Source organism: Crocodylus siamensis, chromosome 4 (assembly GCF_052110815.1).
Source record: "Crocodylus siamensis isolate JL-2025a chromosome 4, ASM5211081v1, whole genome shotgun sequence".
Taxonomy (NCBI): domain Eukaryota; kingdom Metazoa; phylum Chordata; order Crocodylia; family Crocodylidae; genus Crocodylus; species Crocodylus siamensis.
The window spans coordinates 246,998,208-247,016,160 of NC_143398.1; the positions used below are offsets into that span (position 1 = coordinate 246,998,208).

General features: G+C 67.2%; 1 protein-coding gene across 1 annotated transcript; it reads right to left on the reverse strand.

Annotated features, from left to right (window-relative positions):
- Window positions 1–1,383: 1,383 nt before the first annotated feature.
- Window positions 1,384–13,576, reverse strand: WNT10A (Wnt family member 10A). The gene is made up of 4 exons (XM_090046174.1): window positions 13,427–13,576; window positions 11,796–12,058; window positions 7,893–8,269; window positions 1,384–1,947 (listed from the first exon to the last, which is right to left on the reverse strand). Exons 1-4 carry the CDS (start codon window positions 13,474–13,476, stop codon window positions 1,480–1,482), a joined length of 1,158 nt encoding a protein of 385 aa, XP_089902300.1. The 5' UTR covers window positions 13,477–13,576; the 3' UTR covers window positions 1,384–1,479.
- Between the last annotated feature and the right edge of the window lie 4,377 nt (window positions 13,577–17,953).

Below are 17,953 nucleotides of genomic sequence, written 5' to 3' on the forward strand. Positions count from 1 at the left end.
CCCAAAGCAAGCAGGGCCACGCAGCTTGAGGGCATCTTGGGGCAGCTGCCCCACGTCAGCCCCGTCTCCAGGGTGGGGGGTCACCGGGGTGCAGCCCCTGGCCACACTTGGGCCCAGGGACCGAGCGGAGCGGGGCCGGGGCCGGGGCTGGGCGTTCCCTGCCTGTGCCCGGGGGCACGAGCGCGGTGAGCAGGCTTGGAGCGTGCAAGCGGGGAGCGAATACCAGAGCAGTTACTCACAGCGGGCCGCCCTCGTCTCCGGGGAAAGTCCCATCCCAGGGGAGAGCTCCCCACCCAGGAGCAGGGGAGGCATGGGCCCCCCCAGACTGGGGCTAGGGGAAACCGGGGACTCTCAGGCTGAGGATCAGGCCCACGACATTGTCTTGAAACCCATCAGGCTCCTTCCTGCTGCTGCTTCAGGCCGTGAAGTCTCTGGTGCAGCCACGAAGGTGAAGGGTGCGCGGGCTGGTCAGGAAGGTGGAAGCCGTGAGACCCAGCCCCAGGCCGCGGGGCAGTGCAGGGGGCTCCAGGACCCTGTGATGCTCCCAGCAAAGCAACTCACTGCTCTGCAGAGGCAGCTGGTGGGGAATCCCAGCGGGGCCCTGATCACCGGCCCCGGAGACCAGGCACCAGGGCGTGGGCAGGGACCGGACAGCATGCCCACGCTGATGATGCCCACCCCTGTTCCAGGACTGGTGCACCTCACGCCAGGCAACGTGTTTGCTGCCAGAGTGCCTGGCTCCGGGGCCCAGACCCTCGGCGGACCTGAGTGGGGGGCTGCGGACGTGCCCGGGAGCAGTGGCTCCTGGGTACCCAACCTGCCAGCACCACTGCTCGAGGTCCCCACGGCAGCCTCGGCGTTGGCTCAGCCCCACATCTCCCGTGTGGCCCCGGGGGTTCAGGTGGTCTCCTGCCCCCACGACCTGCTGGGAGATGCGGGGGGCTGGTCCGTGCCTGGTGGAGCAGGTGGCCATGGTCTGGGCCTGCCCGCAGGGGTCCGGCTGTGGCCCCCCAGCCCAGACTAGGCTAGCGTGGTAGAGCCCGAGCAGGCAGGGCCACGGCCCTGCCTCTGCCTGTGCCGCTTTGCTTTGCTTTTCATAGCCCAGGGGCGAAGCCGGGGAGGGGCAGGGAGATGCCAGCTGCATGATTCACGCTGCGTGGGCTGCGCCGCAGCGGGCACCGGCTCCTCCCCGTCTGGCACCTGCCCCTGGCCAGAGGGCCCGGGCCCTCGCTGGGCCCGGTCCTGAGCCCCGCTGGGGGCAGGCCTGGCCCTCCAGACATGCACCACGCCGTCTCCGCTCCACTTTTATTCACAATAATAAAATAACTTATGGCACTGTCCCCACCCCCCAGCTTGCCCCCTCCCCGCTCCCCCTCCCCGCAGCCGGGATGGGGCAGGGAGCCCCTACCAGCTCCGCTCCCCCTCCTGGCCCATGGCACGCGGCGGCGTGGCCGGGGGGGTCCGTGCACGGAGGGGGGGCTACTTGCAGACGTTGACCCACTCGGTGACGCGGCACTCGTCGCAGGCCACGAAGCAGCACCAGTGGAACTTGCAGTGGCAGCGCTCGCTGCGCGTCTGGCGCAGGATGTTGTGCCCGCGCCCGCAGCACAGGCTCTCGCAGTTGTCCATGCCCGGGCTGGTCTTGTTGCAGAGGCGCCCGCGGGTGCCCAGCGAGTCCAGCGCCGGCTCCCGCTCGCAGAAGTCGGGCGACTTCTCGAAGTAGACCAGGTCTCCCATGCCGGCGCGGCGCCGGTGCCGCACGTGGCCGGGCTCTAGCTGCCCCGCGTTGCGGTTGTGCGGGCGGATGAGCGTGGCCCCGAAGAAGCGGTCCCTGAGCAGCGTGCCCACACGCCGGAACTCAGGGGTCACCTGCCAGCACGTCTTCAGCTGGCAGCTGCCCGACGTGCCGTGGCACTTGCACTTCCGCCGCATGTTGTCCAGCACCACCTGCGAGCGCGAGCGGACACGGGTGTTGGCATGGCACGGCACGGCACGGCACGCGCTATGACATGATGTGGCTCAGCATGTCATAGCGTGGTAGGGCATGGCACAGCATGACAATACGGTATGGCACAGCATGGCACATCCAGCATGGCATGACATGGTAGGGCATGGCATAGCATCATGTGGCGTGGCACCGCTTGTCATAGCATGGCATGGCATGGCATGGCACATCATAGCATGATATGATAGGGCATGGCACAGCCTAGCATCATATTGCATGGCATCATAGGTCACAGCATGGTATGACTTGACACCGCATGGAGCAGCATATCACAGCATGATGCTACACAGCATGGCATGTCATAGCATGGCACAGCACAGCGTGACATAGCACAGCAAAGCATGTTATGACACAGCACAGCATGGCACAACACAACATGGCATGGCACAACATGTCATAGCATGGCACAGAATGGCATAACACAGCATGACACCAGGTGGCACAGCATGTCATAGCATGGCAAGGCATGGCACCGCAGGGAGCAGCATAGCACAACATGACACAACACAGCACAGCATGTTATAGCGCGGTATGGAACAGCATGGCACAACATGGCACAACACAGCATGACATGGTAGGGCATGGCACAGCACAGCATCATATAGCATGACACTACATGTCACAGCATGGTATGGCTTGGCACCTCATGAAACATCATATCACAGCATGACACAACACAGCATGGCATGTCATACATAGCATGGTATGGCACAGCACACCATGGCACAACACAACATGGCATGGCATAGCATGGCATAGCACAGCATGACACCACATGGCATAGCATGGCATAGCACAACATGACACCACATGACACAGCATGCTATAGCATGGGAGGGCATGGCACAGCATATCGTAGCATGGCATGTCATGAAACAACATGGCACAACATGTCATAGCACGGTAGGGCATAGCACAACACAGCATGACATGGCACATCATAGCATGGCGGGGCACAGCACGACACACGGCACGGCACAGCACATCACAGCATAGCATGGCATGGCACTGTGAGCCAGCCTGGCACAGTACAGACTGACATCACATGATGCAGCACAGCACGGCACACAGCACGGCGCAGCTCAGCATGGCAGGACACAGCAGAGCACACCGTAGCATGGCACAGCACTGCACGGCATGGCACGGCACACCACAACCTGGCACGGTCTGAACTATCCACAGTGGAGCCAGCACCCAGCACCCCTTCTTCCAGCACCTGCTGCAGGTGAGGCGGCCCCAGCACGGGGCTAAGCCTCAGGGGCCCCCAGGTAAGACCCAGGGCAGCGATGCCAGGGTCCCGGTGCCGTGGGGTGCGCTGGTGAGGCCAGGATGGCGCGTGTGTGCATGAGCACACGTGATGTGGCCCAGGGCACAACCCTGCAGCAGGGACCCTGGTGTCACCAGGCACAGGGATCTGCCCCCGGGCCGGACTCAGGCAAGGGGTGGCATGGCTCGCAGGGAAGGACAGTCCTGGGCGGGGCAGAGCCAGGACTCAGCAGGGCCCCGATCCCTGGGGGACCTTGGCCAGGGTGAAACACCCGGCCCTGGGGGCTCTGGACCCAGCCGCTGTCCTCTCCCTACAGACGCTGGACGTTGGCTGGGTCCCCAGGGCCAGTCCTGCCCGAGGCAGGCGGCCGGAGACCCCCACCCAGCTCGGCCACTTGCCCGTGCCAAGCCCCAGCCTGTCCCTTCCCGTGCGACACCCACGGGGACCCGGAAGGCATGGAGCCCACCCCCCCGCCCCCGTTTTCTCCGCAGGATCGGCCACCGGCAGCCGACGCGTGGGCGCTGGAGGCTTCCAGCTGGCAGCCGCGGCGCTGCGGGCTCCCCCAGTGAGCGGGCTGTGGCCCGGGGTGGGGGTGTCTGGTGCGGGGCGGGTGGCAGGGGCATGCTCCCAGGGGCTGCTGTCCGTGGGGTGGGGGTCACAGGAGATGGCTCTTGGTGGGGGGAGAATATTTGCAGGATAGAGACTGCACCCCCACCACCCCCGCCTCCTGTCTGATGCTATCCCCCCTCTCCCTGCTGCCCCCTTTACCTCCTCCTGCCCTTGGGCTTGGGAAGCCTGGCCAAGACCTCCGACCCCTTCACTCCCACCCTGGACTCCTGCCTGCTCAGGGGGCCTGGCACCATGGCAGCATGCCCAGGGGCTGCACCGTGCCATGCCGTGCCGTGCCACCGGCCCCTTGGCACCGTCAGAGAAGTCCTCGAGCTGTGGGGCCACAGGGAGGTGCAGGGTCACATCCGACCTGCGGCAGGATCAGCCCCGTCCAGGACAAACCCCGTGTGCGACCTCGGAGCTGCACGACACTGTCGCCCCAACACAGCCCCGGGCATCGCCCCCGCCCCTGGGATACAGGGGGCCGCAGCTGCCAACGTCCTGCTGCTGCCGGGGGGCACTGGGGAGAGCCCAGGCCCAGGCCGTGCCCCCGCTGCAGAGGGAGGGGAAACTGCCCCAGCGGAGCAGGGGGCAAATCCCTGCCTGCCCCCCAAGGCAGCATCAGTGAGGGGCAAAACCCTGCAGCCAGGACCCTGCAGGGCTGAGTGCCAGCAGGAGCATTGGCACGGGCCCCTGCACCCAGCGCCTCTGGGGGGGCTTCGACCCCTTGGCTGTGGAGCAGCAATGGGGGGGACTCCCTCCCAGCCCCATGTGCAGGATGGGGGAGGGGCAGGGCACGTCTGAGCAGGGAGTGACCCCAGTTGGCCAGACCCACACAGGGCCAGCAGGGCAGAGCCCAGGCCCATGGAGGTGACCGATGCCCCGGCCCTGGGGGCAGCAGGGCTGGGGCTGGGGGGCTTCAGGGCTGCCACGCTGCTCAGTGGGCCTGGCCCGCGCCAGGGACCCCCCAGGCCAGCGCAGTGCCCACCACGTGGCCGTTCTCCCCCGGGGCTGCCGTGGTGCTTTCCGAACAGGCCTGTTGCGACGTGCTCCTGCAGGGGGTTGGGGGGGCAGGGAGGCACCCACTGCGGCGGGGGGGGGGCAGGCTCTCAATCCCCAGGGAGAGCTCGCTTCCCCACCCACCCCGACCTGGGACCACCTGTCTCCTGGCACGGCCCCTTCTCACTTTCCATCCTCAATGCCAGGCTCTGGGCAGGCCAGTGGGGCACTCGTGCTGGATCAGGTCCATCGGACTCCCCCACTAGAGACGGCACCCCCTGCTCGCCCCCACGGCCTGGCCAGGGCCATGCATGCCTGTCGTAGGTGGTCAAGCCCATGGGGACCCTCACCCATGCTCCCAGGTGCACATAAGTGACCGCACAGATGGGCGCCTGGCCCAGGACCCCTGGGCTCCAGCCTAACTGAGCAACCTGTCGCTGCACCCCCTCCTCTCCCATCCCTGAGGGACATAGGGCAGGGGGCACGGGGGGATGCAGTGGTGGGGGCCGTGGTGCAACCGCCAGCTTTAACTCCAGCTTTAACCCAAACTTTAACCCCAGCTGAGGCAGCCGCATTTCTATGCAGGCGGCAGTGAGGGGCTCAGGTCAGCGTCATCTCTGCGATTCCTGCTAATCTCTCTCCACTCGCAGGCGTGAACAGCCCTCTCTTCTTGCTAACGCGCTCCATGTTGCACGGCTCACGCTATCTTTTCTCCTGCCACCTTGCTGTTAGCAGTTTCTGGTCACGTCCCTCCTCTACCTCCCAGCCAAGTGGCTGGTTCTGGCTCTCACTAGAAACCTTCAACCAGATGCGGGCCTGCGAACTCAGGGGTAGACGTGACTGGCAGCGAAGCATTGTTGGCGCCATCAGGATGCTCAAGAAGACAAGATGTTGTGTTACCAACTGAATACGACGTGTCCATTGAGCTCTAACGACTTCCTCCATGGGCCCTGCCCTGTGCTGGGGCACCCCCCAGGCATGTGCAGCGTTTGCCACGTGCCCAGGCTCTCTCCGGGCCGGCGGGCTGCGCATGGCGGGCTCTGCCACCCCGGTCCTGAAACCCCCCAGCCCTTGCCAGGCCCTGCCCTGCTACCCCCAGGGCCCTGGCACTGCTCCACGGGGTGCGGCCGCCACACGGCCTCGGTTCTGCCCTGCGGGCTCCGGACCAGTCTTGCAAACTGGGGTCACGCACAGTGGGGTCCAGGCACCCCCTGCTCAGACACCCCCAGCCCTGTGCGTCTCCAAAGTCCAAACAGATCTGTGGATTATCCTTTTGCCTGGTGCACTGGGGCTTTTACACTTCGTATCTCATCTAGCAATCGGTGCACGTGCCAGGAGCAATATTTGCTTTGATCTGCAACTGAATGCTACAGCGCCGGGACCCTGGCATAAAGCCTCTATCATGGAGTCATCGAGTCCTAGAGCCGTGGGGGTGGAGGGGACCTCCAGAGGTCACATCGAGCCCGACCCCCTGCCCGAGGCAGGATCAGCCCTGTGCAAACCACCCCAGACAACCCCCATGTCTGAGCTCCCAGTGCAGCCACCAGACACGACACCAGACATCTCACCGCCCCTGCCCTGGGGGCACCGCGGTGGCCAGCGTCCTACTTCTAGAAAAGGTTGTTAATAGATGCAGAGACCCAGAGGAAGATAAACGCCCCCCAGTCCCTGGGGTGGAAATCCCTTCCTGACCCCAAATGCAGCATGAGGATGACCCTGAGCCGAGGGGAAGATCGCCTGGCTTTGGTCCCAGCAGGAGCATTGGCACAGCCCAGTCCCCATCCCCAGCCTGGGCTGCAGCCAGCACCCGGGAGGTTTGAAAACCCCCGACACGTGTAGCAGCAGGAGAGGTGGAATTCCCTGCCGGCCCCTTGCAGCAGCCTGGGAAAGCCCCGCAGCAGAGCGCTGCACCTCGTCCGCCCGCCCAGCCTCCCCTCGCGCCCTCCCGCGCTGCAGCACCCCCAGCCCCAGTGCGTCCCTGCTCGGGCAGTGCAGAGGTGGCTCCCGGGATCCAACCTTGACCTGCCACCCCCAGCTAACCTGCCATCTCTTGCCCTGAACCTGGTGGAGATCCTGGCCCTGGGGCGGCTCCACGCCTGGGCCACAGGTCGGGAAGGGCAGAGGGCAGGATTTAAGTGCAAAGGAGCCAGTAGCTGGAGGAAGGCGAGAGCACGTGAGCACATGTGCCCCGGGCTTGTGTCACTGCAGGATCGCACAGCGTGTGCACATTGCAAGTGTGGGCGTACTGGGTATGCGCGCACGTGCGTGCTAGGCACAGGTGGGGGAGGAGCGTGTGCCAGGGGTGGCTCTACAAGCACACATCATAGGCGTGTGCTTTTGGCACGTGCATGCACACTGGAGGTGCGTGCAGGGCTTGCGGCCGAAGGAGCGTGCATGAGTGTGAGTGTCTGGCGAGGCTGCCCCGACGCCGCAGGCGTGTACGTGTGCCCCCAGGGCGCGTGTCCCGTGAGCCGTGCATGCCTGTGTGGTACACCCTGGCGCAGCCTGGGAGTGCGCGGGGCACCGCGTGGCCTCTGCCCCTCATTGCACGGCCTGGGCGATGCAGGGAAGGGACGTGCCGCAGTCACCAGCCGAGTCGGGCCGGGGAAGGCGCCATGCCCACGCCCTCCTGTGTGCCGCCACGGCTACAAGAGCCACTAATTAGCGCCTCTGACGAACCCTGGCAGCACGAGAAAGGAGGGGAGCGGGGGCACGCTGCACACGTCATCCACCCCCTCTCCCCAGCCACCGGCCCCTGCCCACGAACGCAGGATCTCCTTACCCGAGGGGCTCTGCGTGTGGGGAGCCGCACTGGCTATCACGGGGGAGAAGCAGCTCAGCAGCTCCTGGGGCAGTTTTGTTCTTGAAAGGGGCAGATTCAGCCCTCTGCGGGGCCCGGGCATACCCCAGTGGCCCCCCAGCCCAGCTAGCCTGGGGGGCTGCCGTCCTCCTGGAAGGCTGCTGGCCGGTGCCCCCCGCCCCCAGCGCCCGGGGCAGCACTGCCCGGCTCACCTGGCGGCCCACGCGGTTGTTGTGCAGGCGCGTGCGCGAGTGGATGTCCCGGTAGGTCTCCCGCGAGTCCAGGAAGTCCTTGGAGAACTTCTCCCCGAAGTCGACGTCGGGGCTGCAGCCGCCCCACTCCCAGGCGTCGGCGGGGCCCGGCGGCTCAGCCGGCGTGGGCTCCACGTGCACGCCGTGCACCATGCCCTTGCCGCGGTGCATGGCCTCCAGCTGCAGCCGGTGCAGCTTGCTGCGGAACGCCTCCTCGTCCCCGCGCCGCGTCTGGTCGCAGCCGCAGGCCTGCAGCTTGCCCAGGGCGCAGGCGTTGGCCACGGCGTGCAGCACGCCGGCCGCTGCAATGGCGTAGGCGAAGGCGCTCTCCCGGAAGCCTGCGGGGAGCAGGGGGAGAGCAGGAGTGAACCCCTGGGGCTGGGATCTTGGGACTCCTGGCCTCGCCCAGGCGCAGCCCCCTCGCCCTCTCTCGGCCAGGGGCCCAGGTCTTGGCACCAAGCTCATGGGCTCCAGGGAAACCTCCAAGCGGGGAAGGGGATGCATGGGGGGTCCCGTGCGTTGGAGAGAGCTCCCTGCCAAGGCAGGAGGGGCCCGGCTGGCTGGGGCACCCCATGCTGGCACCCCGCAGCGCTCAGAGCTGCCCCCAGCTGGGCCGTGTGCCGTGAGGCTGGCCCCGGCGTATAACAACTTCTCTGCAAACCCTGATGTCTTCAATGATTCATCGCTGGTCCCTGCGATGATCTGATGGGGCCGCGGCTGGTGGCACTAATTGCACACAGGCGCACGTTAAATATTGACGAGGCGCTGATGGAAAGAGGGAAGGAGCTGGCTTCAGCCCCAGCCCCACACGGCTGCACCCAGCGCTGGCCAACAGCATCCTCCTGCCGGGGACGGCGGGTGCATAGATCGTAGACCCCAGCCCGAAGCAGGGTCAGCCCCATCCGGACCCGCCCAGACAAACCCCGCGTAGCCAGGATCCCGTGGGGCTGAGTCCCACCAAGATCATTGGCACAGCCGGGCACAGCACCCAGCACCTCTGGAGGGGGCTTCAGCCCCCTGATGCCGGGGGGAGGCCCCAACCCGGGACACCCCCAGCAGATCCCGGGGGGCTGTGGCGGGGCAGAGAACAAGGCGAACGGGGAGCTTGGAGCCCGGCCGCATCACACCCGGGGGGTTTAACCTGGGATCGAACCTGCCTCCACTCAGCCGGAGCAGGGAACGGTCGCTCCCCGGGGTCCTGACCGCCCCTGCGTCCCCCTCTCGGCCCAGTCGCCCTCGTCTGCCCCCGTTCATCCGACGGGCATCAAGCCGGGCCTCCCCGCGGTCCCACACGTTGCACAATCCTCCCCCGGGCCGCCCTGTGTCGCCCGCCCCACGGGCACCCGCTGCGGGCTCTTGGGGGACCTAAGGACTGGGTCGGACCCAGGGTCCATCCAGCCCCGTGTCCCGTCTCCGGCGGATGCTAGCGAGGGCGAGCATTAACCCCTCTCCGGCACCCCCCCAGCCTCCCCCATCACTGGGTTGAAGCCGCTCAAGGGTTAGGGTCGGGGTGGGCTCCAAGAGCCGTGAACAGACAGATACGCCGTCCCCCTGCTCTCGGCCTCCACCCCCTCCTGCGCCAACGAATCCCTCTCGTTAACAACACGTTGCACGAGAAAGCTCTTCCCTTGCTTGTTTTGAACCTGGAGCGGCGCCCCGGCCGAGCGGCTGGGACAGGGGAACAACAGCTCCCTGCCCCTTTGGTCCGCAGCCTGCATGATGCGACAGGCCCCTGTCCTCTGCCCGTTTTCCAGATGGGAAAGTCCAGGCCTTTTTAGCCTCTGGCAACAGCTCCAGGCCCCTGCTCGCGCTGGCTGCCCGTCTCTGGGCCTTTTCTAATCCTTTTGCAGACGCGGGGACCAGCCCTGCATGTGCATGGGCACCCCAGGGGTTTGCAGAGGCAGGACAACGTTTTCCCTTCCTCCAGACACCTGACAGGCTATCACTTTTCGGGTGGCCGCCACGCACGGAGCCACCCAAGAGCCCCTGCATGCGGGTGCGGATATACCCCTTTACCCCAGCCCCAGCGGGCGGTAGAGCCCAGGGACCTGCCAGGAGCGAGGCATCTGGAGCCCGGAGGGTCCTGCCCAAATGACATTTCCCAATGCCACCTGTCCCCCGTCCTGGCACTCGGTGCAGCCTGCAAGGCCCCGAATGCCCGCGCTGCTGGGAAATGCGTGGGGGCAGGCCCGGCGTCCCCGGGTGGGCACCAGGATGTGCTGGGCCAGGCTGGGGGCGCTCAGAAGCAGCCAAGCTCTAATGAGGCCGGCCCGCCTCATTAGCCGGCCAGCTCCACGGCTGTGCCCAGCCCCCCAGCCCACGGCTGCCTGGTCCCCAGCCAGGGCCAGGCAGATGGGAGAGAACTTCCCCTGCCCGGCTCCTCCAGGCCCTTGGAGACAGCCGGTTGCAACACGTCCGTCCTCCCCCCCACCCCCTTCACTCCCTAATTAAACTGCAGGTGAACCCGCCAGGGGCTGGCCCCGAGCCAGGCAGGGCAGATCCCGACCTGCCCCCGTCCCCTCCCGAGCACGCGGGACCCCGCTCCAAGCTCGTGGCTCCTCTCGGACACGGATGGGGCATGCGCCGCCCTCCTGGGACGTGGGGGACCGGGTTCAAATCCTGACCCAGCCCCCGTGGGTTGGGGGGAGCCTGTTTCCCCCAGGCAAGGGGTCAGGGCTGGACATTGCAGGAGGGACAGGAGCCTGGTGCCTGCCCTGGGCGCTGCCTGCCGGGCACCTGCGGTCTGCGCCTCCGCGGCCCTTTCCACCCTGCCCTGCCTCTCCTGTCCGCTCGCCCCGGGCACGGACACGGGGCGAGCGGCTGCGGAGGAGCCGCCCGGTCCCACCGTGGGCTGGCAGGAGGGGCTGTGAGAGGCAGCAGGGCCGGGGGGTGGGCCGACGGGGGGGCCTACAAATAATTTACAGGCCGCGCACGCACGGCTGAGCTGATGGCCGCGGCAGCGGGAAGGGAATGAAAGATTAACGGGCGCTGTCACTTCGGATGATCTGAGCGCGCACGGCGGCTCCGCCGGGACCCCCCGCCCCCGCCTGGCACAGGAGCGGCTCCAGCGTCTGCTCTGGGCCTGGGGTCTGCGGAAAGCCCCCACCTTGCTGGAGCTGCCATGGGGTCCCCGGTCTCCCCCCCACACTGGCCCTGAGGCGGGGCCCGGTCCATCCCGACAGTGTGGGACGCCCCTGCCTTGCATCTGCCACCCTGCTGCGGGCCGGGCAGAGGCAGGCATGGTGCCGCGTTAGGGTCAGAGACCCCAGGGCCGCCCCCTCGCAGATGACGACTCTACCCTCTCGTGGCCGGGGTGATGCCCGAGCGGGGCGCCCACCCCACGGCACGGCTGCCCCGCAGCAGGCCCAAGAGGGGCCTGAAATGGCCCTGCCGCTGTCCAGGTTTGAGCTCCCTGGGTCCAACGGGAGGGGGGTGAATGCACGGCCCCTCTGCCCCTGGCCCTGCAGGGCTGCTGGGTGGCACCCCTTTCACAGCCTCCAGGCGCCCGCCAGGCCGCGGCCCCAGCCCCCAAAACAGCCAAAGGGGTGGGCTCCAGGTACGCGGGCACCGGGTCTGGCCTTGTCCCCAGACACAGCGATGCCGTGAGTGAGCCCAGAGGGGATGGAGGGGAGGTTTACCCCCGAGCTGGCCGCATTGCAGGGGGAAGGGGACCGCCTCCGCAGCAAAGCCACTGCCAGGAGAGAAGCTTGTTTGGCCTGGGGGCCACGGGCCCAAGCAGACCCCGGCGCTCTCCTCCCAGCCTGTGGAGCCCGGCGCCCCTGCCCCAGGCAGCACGGAGGAGCTGGGGGCTGGTGCCAGTGGCAAGTCGCGCCCCGATGTCTCCGGGCTGGGCACGGTCCTTACCACGGCTGAAGATGATGCTCTCGTAGGGGATCTTGTTCTTGGTCTCCAGGCTGGAGCAGTTCCAGCGCTGGTCCCGGAACTGGTGCTGGCACTCGTGGATGGCGATCTGGATGCCCTGGATGGCCGAGGCCGTGACGTCGGGGTGGCGCACGCACACCTCCAGCTGCCGCCGCGTCAGCCCCGGCAGGGTCAGGCACACCGTGTTGGCGTTCAGCACCGGCTCCGACGGCAGCCTCAGGCCCAGGATCTCGTTGGAGACGGAGCTGGGGGGACACGGAGACGCGGGCGGTCAGTGCCAGAGTCCGCACGTCCTGGGCAGGGACCGGGGCATGGCTTTGGCCCTCCCGTGTGGAGCTGACGTAGGGCAGCGCCAGCTCCGTCCCGACCCCTGGCACCAGAAGCACCTGCCCGCCCTGGGCCCCAGCGCCACCGGGCACGGACAGAGGGACAGGAGCGATGGGACAGATGGACACATGGACAGAGGTGCCACGCGTCCGGGGCCTGAAGGGGCAGGGAATGGATCCAGAGGCTGAGGGGAGCAGAGGGAGTGTGTAGAGGTGAGAGGAGGAAGGAAGAGATGCCCGTGGGTACAGGATGGGCGGACAGAGCGGACGGGGGCGCAGGGTAAGTAGGGACGGGGTGTCTGGAGGGCTGAGGAATGAGGAGGCAGGTGGATGGGGGGGCGGAACGGAGTGGGGTCTGCACACAGGAGGGGTGGGGGAGATGGATGGATGATGCTGGGCAGATGGATCAAGACCTAGGTGGAGGGATGGATGGACAGATGGATGGACGGAGATTATGGGGCTGGAGGGACAGAAGGATGGATGGATGTAAGGGGGCTGGAGGGAGAAAGGAGTGGATGGATGGATGTAGAGGGGGCTGAGGGAGAGATGGATGGATCGGTGGACATGAGGGGGCTGGAGCGAAAGATGGGTGCGTGAAGGGGTGGATGATGTGGAGGGATGGATGGATAGACGGTCAGCCAGCCGGACAGATGTGCTGGGGCTGGTTGCGTGGACAGATGGACAGAGGAAGGATGGCTGGATCGGTGGACAGACGGATCGATGGAGGCATGGACGGACAGATATGAGGGGGCTTGAGGGAGAGCTGGATGGACAGATGGACACATGATGCAGGGGGCGGAGGGAGGGACGACCCGGCCAGACGACGGGGTGCAGCGCGCTGGGGACGGCCCGGACAGACGCGCAGCCGGGGCGGGGGAAGACCAGGCGAGAGGCAGCGATGACGCCCAGGCCCCGTCTCCCCTGGATCCCGGAGCGCCCAAGCCAGCCCCCCTCCCCGGCACCCGGGGCTGGCGCCGAGCCGGGGGCAGGGGTCCCAAGGGCGCCCCCGCCCGCCCCTCCCTGCTGGAGCAGAGGGCACCCAGGGCGGGCAGAGGGGTGCCGCGCGGGGGTCCGCATTCCCCATCCCTGGCACCAGCAGCGGTCCCGGAGCAGCGCCCCACCCGTCCCCGTGGGGTCTGGTCCCAGGCGCGACCCCCGCCTGGAGAAACTGAGGCAGGCCGCCGGCCGGGCGGGGCTCGTGCCCGGGACGCACCCGGGACCGCGTCTCGCGCGGGGCGCGGCGCGGCGCGGCGCGGAGAAGCGGGGGGGCGGGGGGGTCCCGCTTACCTGCGCGCCGCCAGGCCGAGCAGCAGGGCGCAGAGCCCCGCCGGGCCCATGGTGCGGGGCCCCGAGCCGCCTCCGCCCGGCCCGAGCCGCCCGCAGCGCCGAGCAGGGCGCGGGGTCCTGCCCGCCCCGCCCGGGCCCCGCCCCGCCCCGCCCGCACCCGCACCCGCCTCGCGCCGCCCCGCGCCGCCCCGCGCCGGGCACGGGGGGTGCCAGACCCGCCTCGCTTCCTCCCCGTGCCCGGGATGCCCGGGGCGCGCCTCCGGGCCCGCTTCCTCGGCGTTTCCGCCTGCAGCATGGGCCCGTTGTGCCGCCGGGCAGGGGTCCCAGCTCAGCTCAGCTCCTCCCCGTGCCCGGGATGCTGCCTGGGCCGCGCCTCGCCGACGTCCTCGGTGTTTCCGCCTGCAGAATGGGCCCGTTCTGCAGCGGGGGTGGGCTCAGCTTCTCCCTGTCCCCAGGATGCCCAGCGGGGCTCCTGCGCGCCGGCATCCTCAGTGTTTCCGCCTGTAGAGTGGGCCCGTTCTGCAGCCCAGCGCCGAGCGCACATGCAACACCTAGCGCTGGCTTCACTGGAGGCCTCTAGCCGCCCTCCCTAACTGGCCAGCCTCGGCGTGCCCCCCCGCCCCCGGTGTCTTGCCCGGTCGCCCCGCCCCGCTGCCCAGCCCTGCGCCCATGGGGGACAAGAGGGGGTTTCACCCCCCGCCCCAGGCACACAGGGGTCCCTTCTGCCCCCCCACCCTGTGGAGGGGAGAACCAGGTGCCGCCAGGGTGAAGGGACTGGACCAGGGCCAGGCACAGCGCCGGTGGCAGAGGCAGGACAAGAATCCTGCAGCCCCAGCGGCATGGGGCCTGTGGGGTCACATCCAGCACCTCTCTACACTGCAGGGTCCAGGGGCCCAGCGCCGCAGTCGGGTTCCTGGCGGGCATTGCACAGGTACAACGAGGCCTTTAGGCTGGAGGAGGCACAGGGGGCTCAGGGGGCTTGAGCCCAGGGCGGCTTTTGGAGCAGGGTCTTTCCCCGGGGGGGGGGCTGCCCCTGGGAGGACACAGGCAAGGGGGAGCAGGGAAGAGCTTTGCACTTCAGCCCGTCCCCTGCTGTAACCCCCCCAGTGGCGGTGGCTGTGGGGTGGATGCAGGACCTGAGGCTGGAGCTGGGGAGCAGCAGTAGCAGGTTGTTATCCTCAGAACTGGGAGCTATTCCCCGTGGGCGTTGCCCCCTCGGCCCCTGAGATGAAGGGCCTGGCCCTGGGGGGTGCTGGGAGCCCGGCGCGGGCACCCTGGAGAAGGCCAGGACCTGTGGGGTCACATCCAGTCCCAGCCTGGCCCCAGGCAGGATCGGCTCCGTCCAGACCCTCCCAGGCCAGCCCACTGCGCCGCGAGCCAGCGAACGGTGTGGTCACCCTGTTGCTCACACGGCCAGTCTCCACTGACTGCACGCTTTGCCCGTCAGCTGTGTCATACATGTAACATGTGGCCAGGCCTGCTGCGCACTTACTGGGCTCAGGACACATTGCCTGCTCTCCAGCACCAGCGTTTTGTAGCTGGACAACCATTTTTGCCACATGATAATCAGGCGTGGATGGCCTCCATTCATCATGTGGCTGACTGCGTCATATATGTAATGTGGTCCCCGCCAGCACCTGTGAGGTCAGGCCACATCCTGGCTGCCCCACCCCTGCTCTAACCACTGTCCTGCACAGCCCCCCCTGGCATGGGGCACCCCGCTGCCCAGGTCCAGGCCAGTGCCCAGAGCCAAGTCGCCCTTTGCTCCCCGTGATGAGGCCACAGCACCTGGATGCAGCCACCTCTGGGGTGGGACCCGCTCGGCTGTTTGGGACAGGAAGTGCAGGACCTGCCGGGGTCCCCGGGGCCCCGTGGAGATGCGGCAGCTTGGTCCAGGTCGTGGTGGGCCCAGCTCCCGAGACCCGCCTTGTGCAGGTGGGGGCTGGGGGCAGCTGGGCTTGCAGACCCTGACTGGGCATGCACCCGGCTGCGGAAGGGTGGGAGACCTCCCGGACCCCCGGGTGCATCTGCCCAGAGCCCCGGGGTGGAAGCCAGGTGCCTGGGGTGGGCTGGGGCACCAAGCACCGTGACTCGGTCTCCCTGGGAGGTTTCCAGGCTAGGGCGGGGGGACCTGCGGCACCAGAGGTGATGCCGGGAGAGGTCTCTGTGATGCCCTGGACTGTGGGGGGGCTCCAGAGGGTTAATGGAGGCAGGAGCAAGGGGGCAGGACACAGCTGAGGATCAGGCCTCGATGCCACATGCTGGCCCCTTACCGGGAAACTGCTGGGGGCAGCCAGGGGCCGGCGCGGGCTCCTGCCATCCCCGAGGCTCTGGCCCTGGAGCCCCCATGAATGTGACAGCGCAGCATGGGCTGGGGGGCGGGGGCTGCGGGTTGGGGGGCACCGGCGGGGCTGGGGGGGCAAGGGCTGCGGGGCGGGGTGGGGGGCACCGGTGGGGCAGGGGCAAGGAGTGGGGGGCACCGGCAGAGCTGGGGGGGCAGGGGCTGCGGGTCGGGGGTGGGGGGCACCGGCGGGGCTGGGGGGGCAGGGGCTGCGGGGCAGGGGTGGGGGGCACTGGCGGGGCTGCGGGGCAGGGGCTGCGGGGCGGGGGGCACCGGCGGGGCGGGGGGCGCTGCCGCGTGTCCCCAGCCCCCCCGCTACAGGTCACGGGGCCGCGGCGGCTGAGTCAGGCCCTGAGTCACGGCGACGTGGGCTCTCGTGGCCCCTCCCGTGGCCGGAGCTGACCCCCGGGCTCGGCCCGGGACCGGACCCCAGCCCCGCTCCGCCCTGCTTCATGACCCGCAGCCCCCCGCAGCCCTGCCCGGTGGCACGGCACCCCGACCTCGTCCCGCCCGCGGGGCCGGTCCTCACCCCCCCGGCCGGGCCCCGCGCGCTGGTGAGGTATTGCTGGGCGCTGCATGACCGGGGGGGGGGGGTGCCCCCAGCCCCTACCCTGTGCCAGCACCCGGGGGGTTAACCCCTTGAGTGCCAGCTGGGCCCAGCCCTGCCACCAGGAGCCACACTGGGCACGCATAGCCTGGGCACCCTCGGGGGGGGGGTGCATATTTGTGTGTGCATGCGAGTGGTCCCTGCCCTCGCTTTGTGTGTATGCACGTGCTTATGGGTGTGCCTGCTATTGGCCTCCTGTGTGCATGTCTGCATATGTGCGCGCATGCATGCACACCCATGTGTGGTCCCCACCCTCACCCTCTCTGTGTGCACACGTGTGTATGTGTGCAGGTGTGTGGTCCCTCCCCCACCCTCCTCTGTGTATGTGTGCACATGTGTGTACATTTGCACATGTGTGTGGTTCCTGCCCTCACCCTCCTGTGTGCGTGTGTGTGTGTATACACGTGGACCCTGCTCTGCTCTTGGCTGGTGGGCGGGGCTTCAAGGAGCCCTGCCCCGTCTGTGGCCATGGAAGTGTGGGCACCCATGTGCATACATGTGCATTTGTGCATGCCAGGCAGGTGCCAGTGTGCCACGGCTGTGTGTGCCTGGGACGCATGTGGGCATGCTGGTGTGTCTGTTTGAGTGTCCCCATGGGCAGGGCCAGGCCTGTCTCCTCTCACACGTGCAGTTTTGGCTCCATGAGTGTGGGCGCTGGTGTGAGTGTGTGCACACATCCACATGAACACCTGCACATGTGCATGAGCGTGTTTGCATGTGCCTCTGTGTGTGTTGTGTGCGTGCAGCTGTGGATGTAGGCTTGCAGATGTGTGTACACACACACACACACACTTATGCAAATGTGCATGCATACACAAACATGTTCATACACTGCATGGGCATGCACACACATACACACACGTGTGTACACATATGCATACACACCCTGGCACACACGTGTTCATTGACATGTGCATGCACACACACAGATGTGTTTCCACAATGCACCAGTGCACACACCTTTGCATATGCTCACACTTGTACACAAATATGTGCACCTACCCACACATACATGTTCTTATGCTACGCTGATGCACAGGCACACACTCACCCCCTTAGATGCACAAACACACATGTACATACACAAGTACACCCACCCACCCTTACACACATCCTTGCATGCACACACGTATACACACCCCCTTACACACACCTACATGTATACACCTACACCCTTACATGCACACCCATGTGTACACACACTCACTCTTACATATGCCCACACACGCCCTTACACACGTGTATGTACACACATACCTTTATGTGTTCACACACTAATGTGCACACGCACAGGCCTGCAGATAGCCCAGGCGGGGCTCAGCAGGCCCGGGGCTCCCCCTGGTGGCGGGAGGGGGAAACGCAGGGGAACGGACCCCCGGTTCCTGTCCACCCCGCCAGGGGGCAGCACCCAGCTGGGGGTGCGTTACCATGGCAATGCCCAAGGGGCATCTCCCCCCCTGCCCTCCTAGCCTGGCTGCACGGAGAAGGGCCCAGTGTGTGTGTGTGTGTGTGTGTGTGTGCGCGTGCGTGTGTGCGCGCGTGTGTGTGCACGCACACCTGGTAGTCCTTGTCCTTGCCC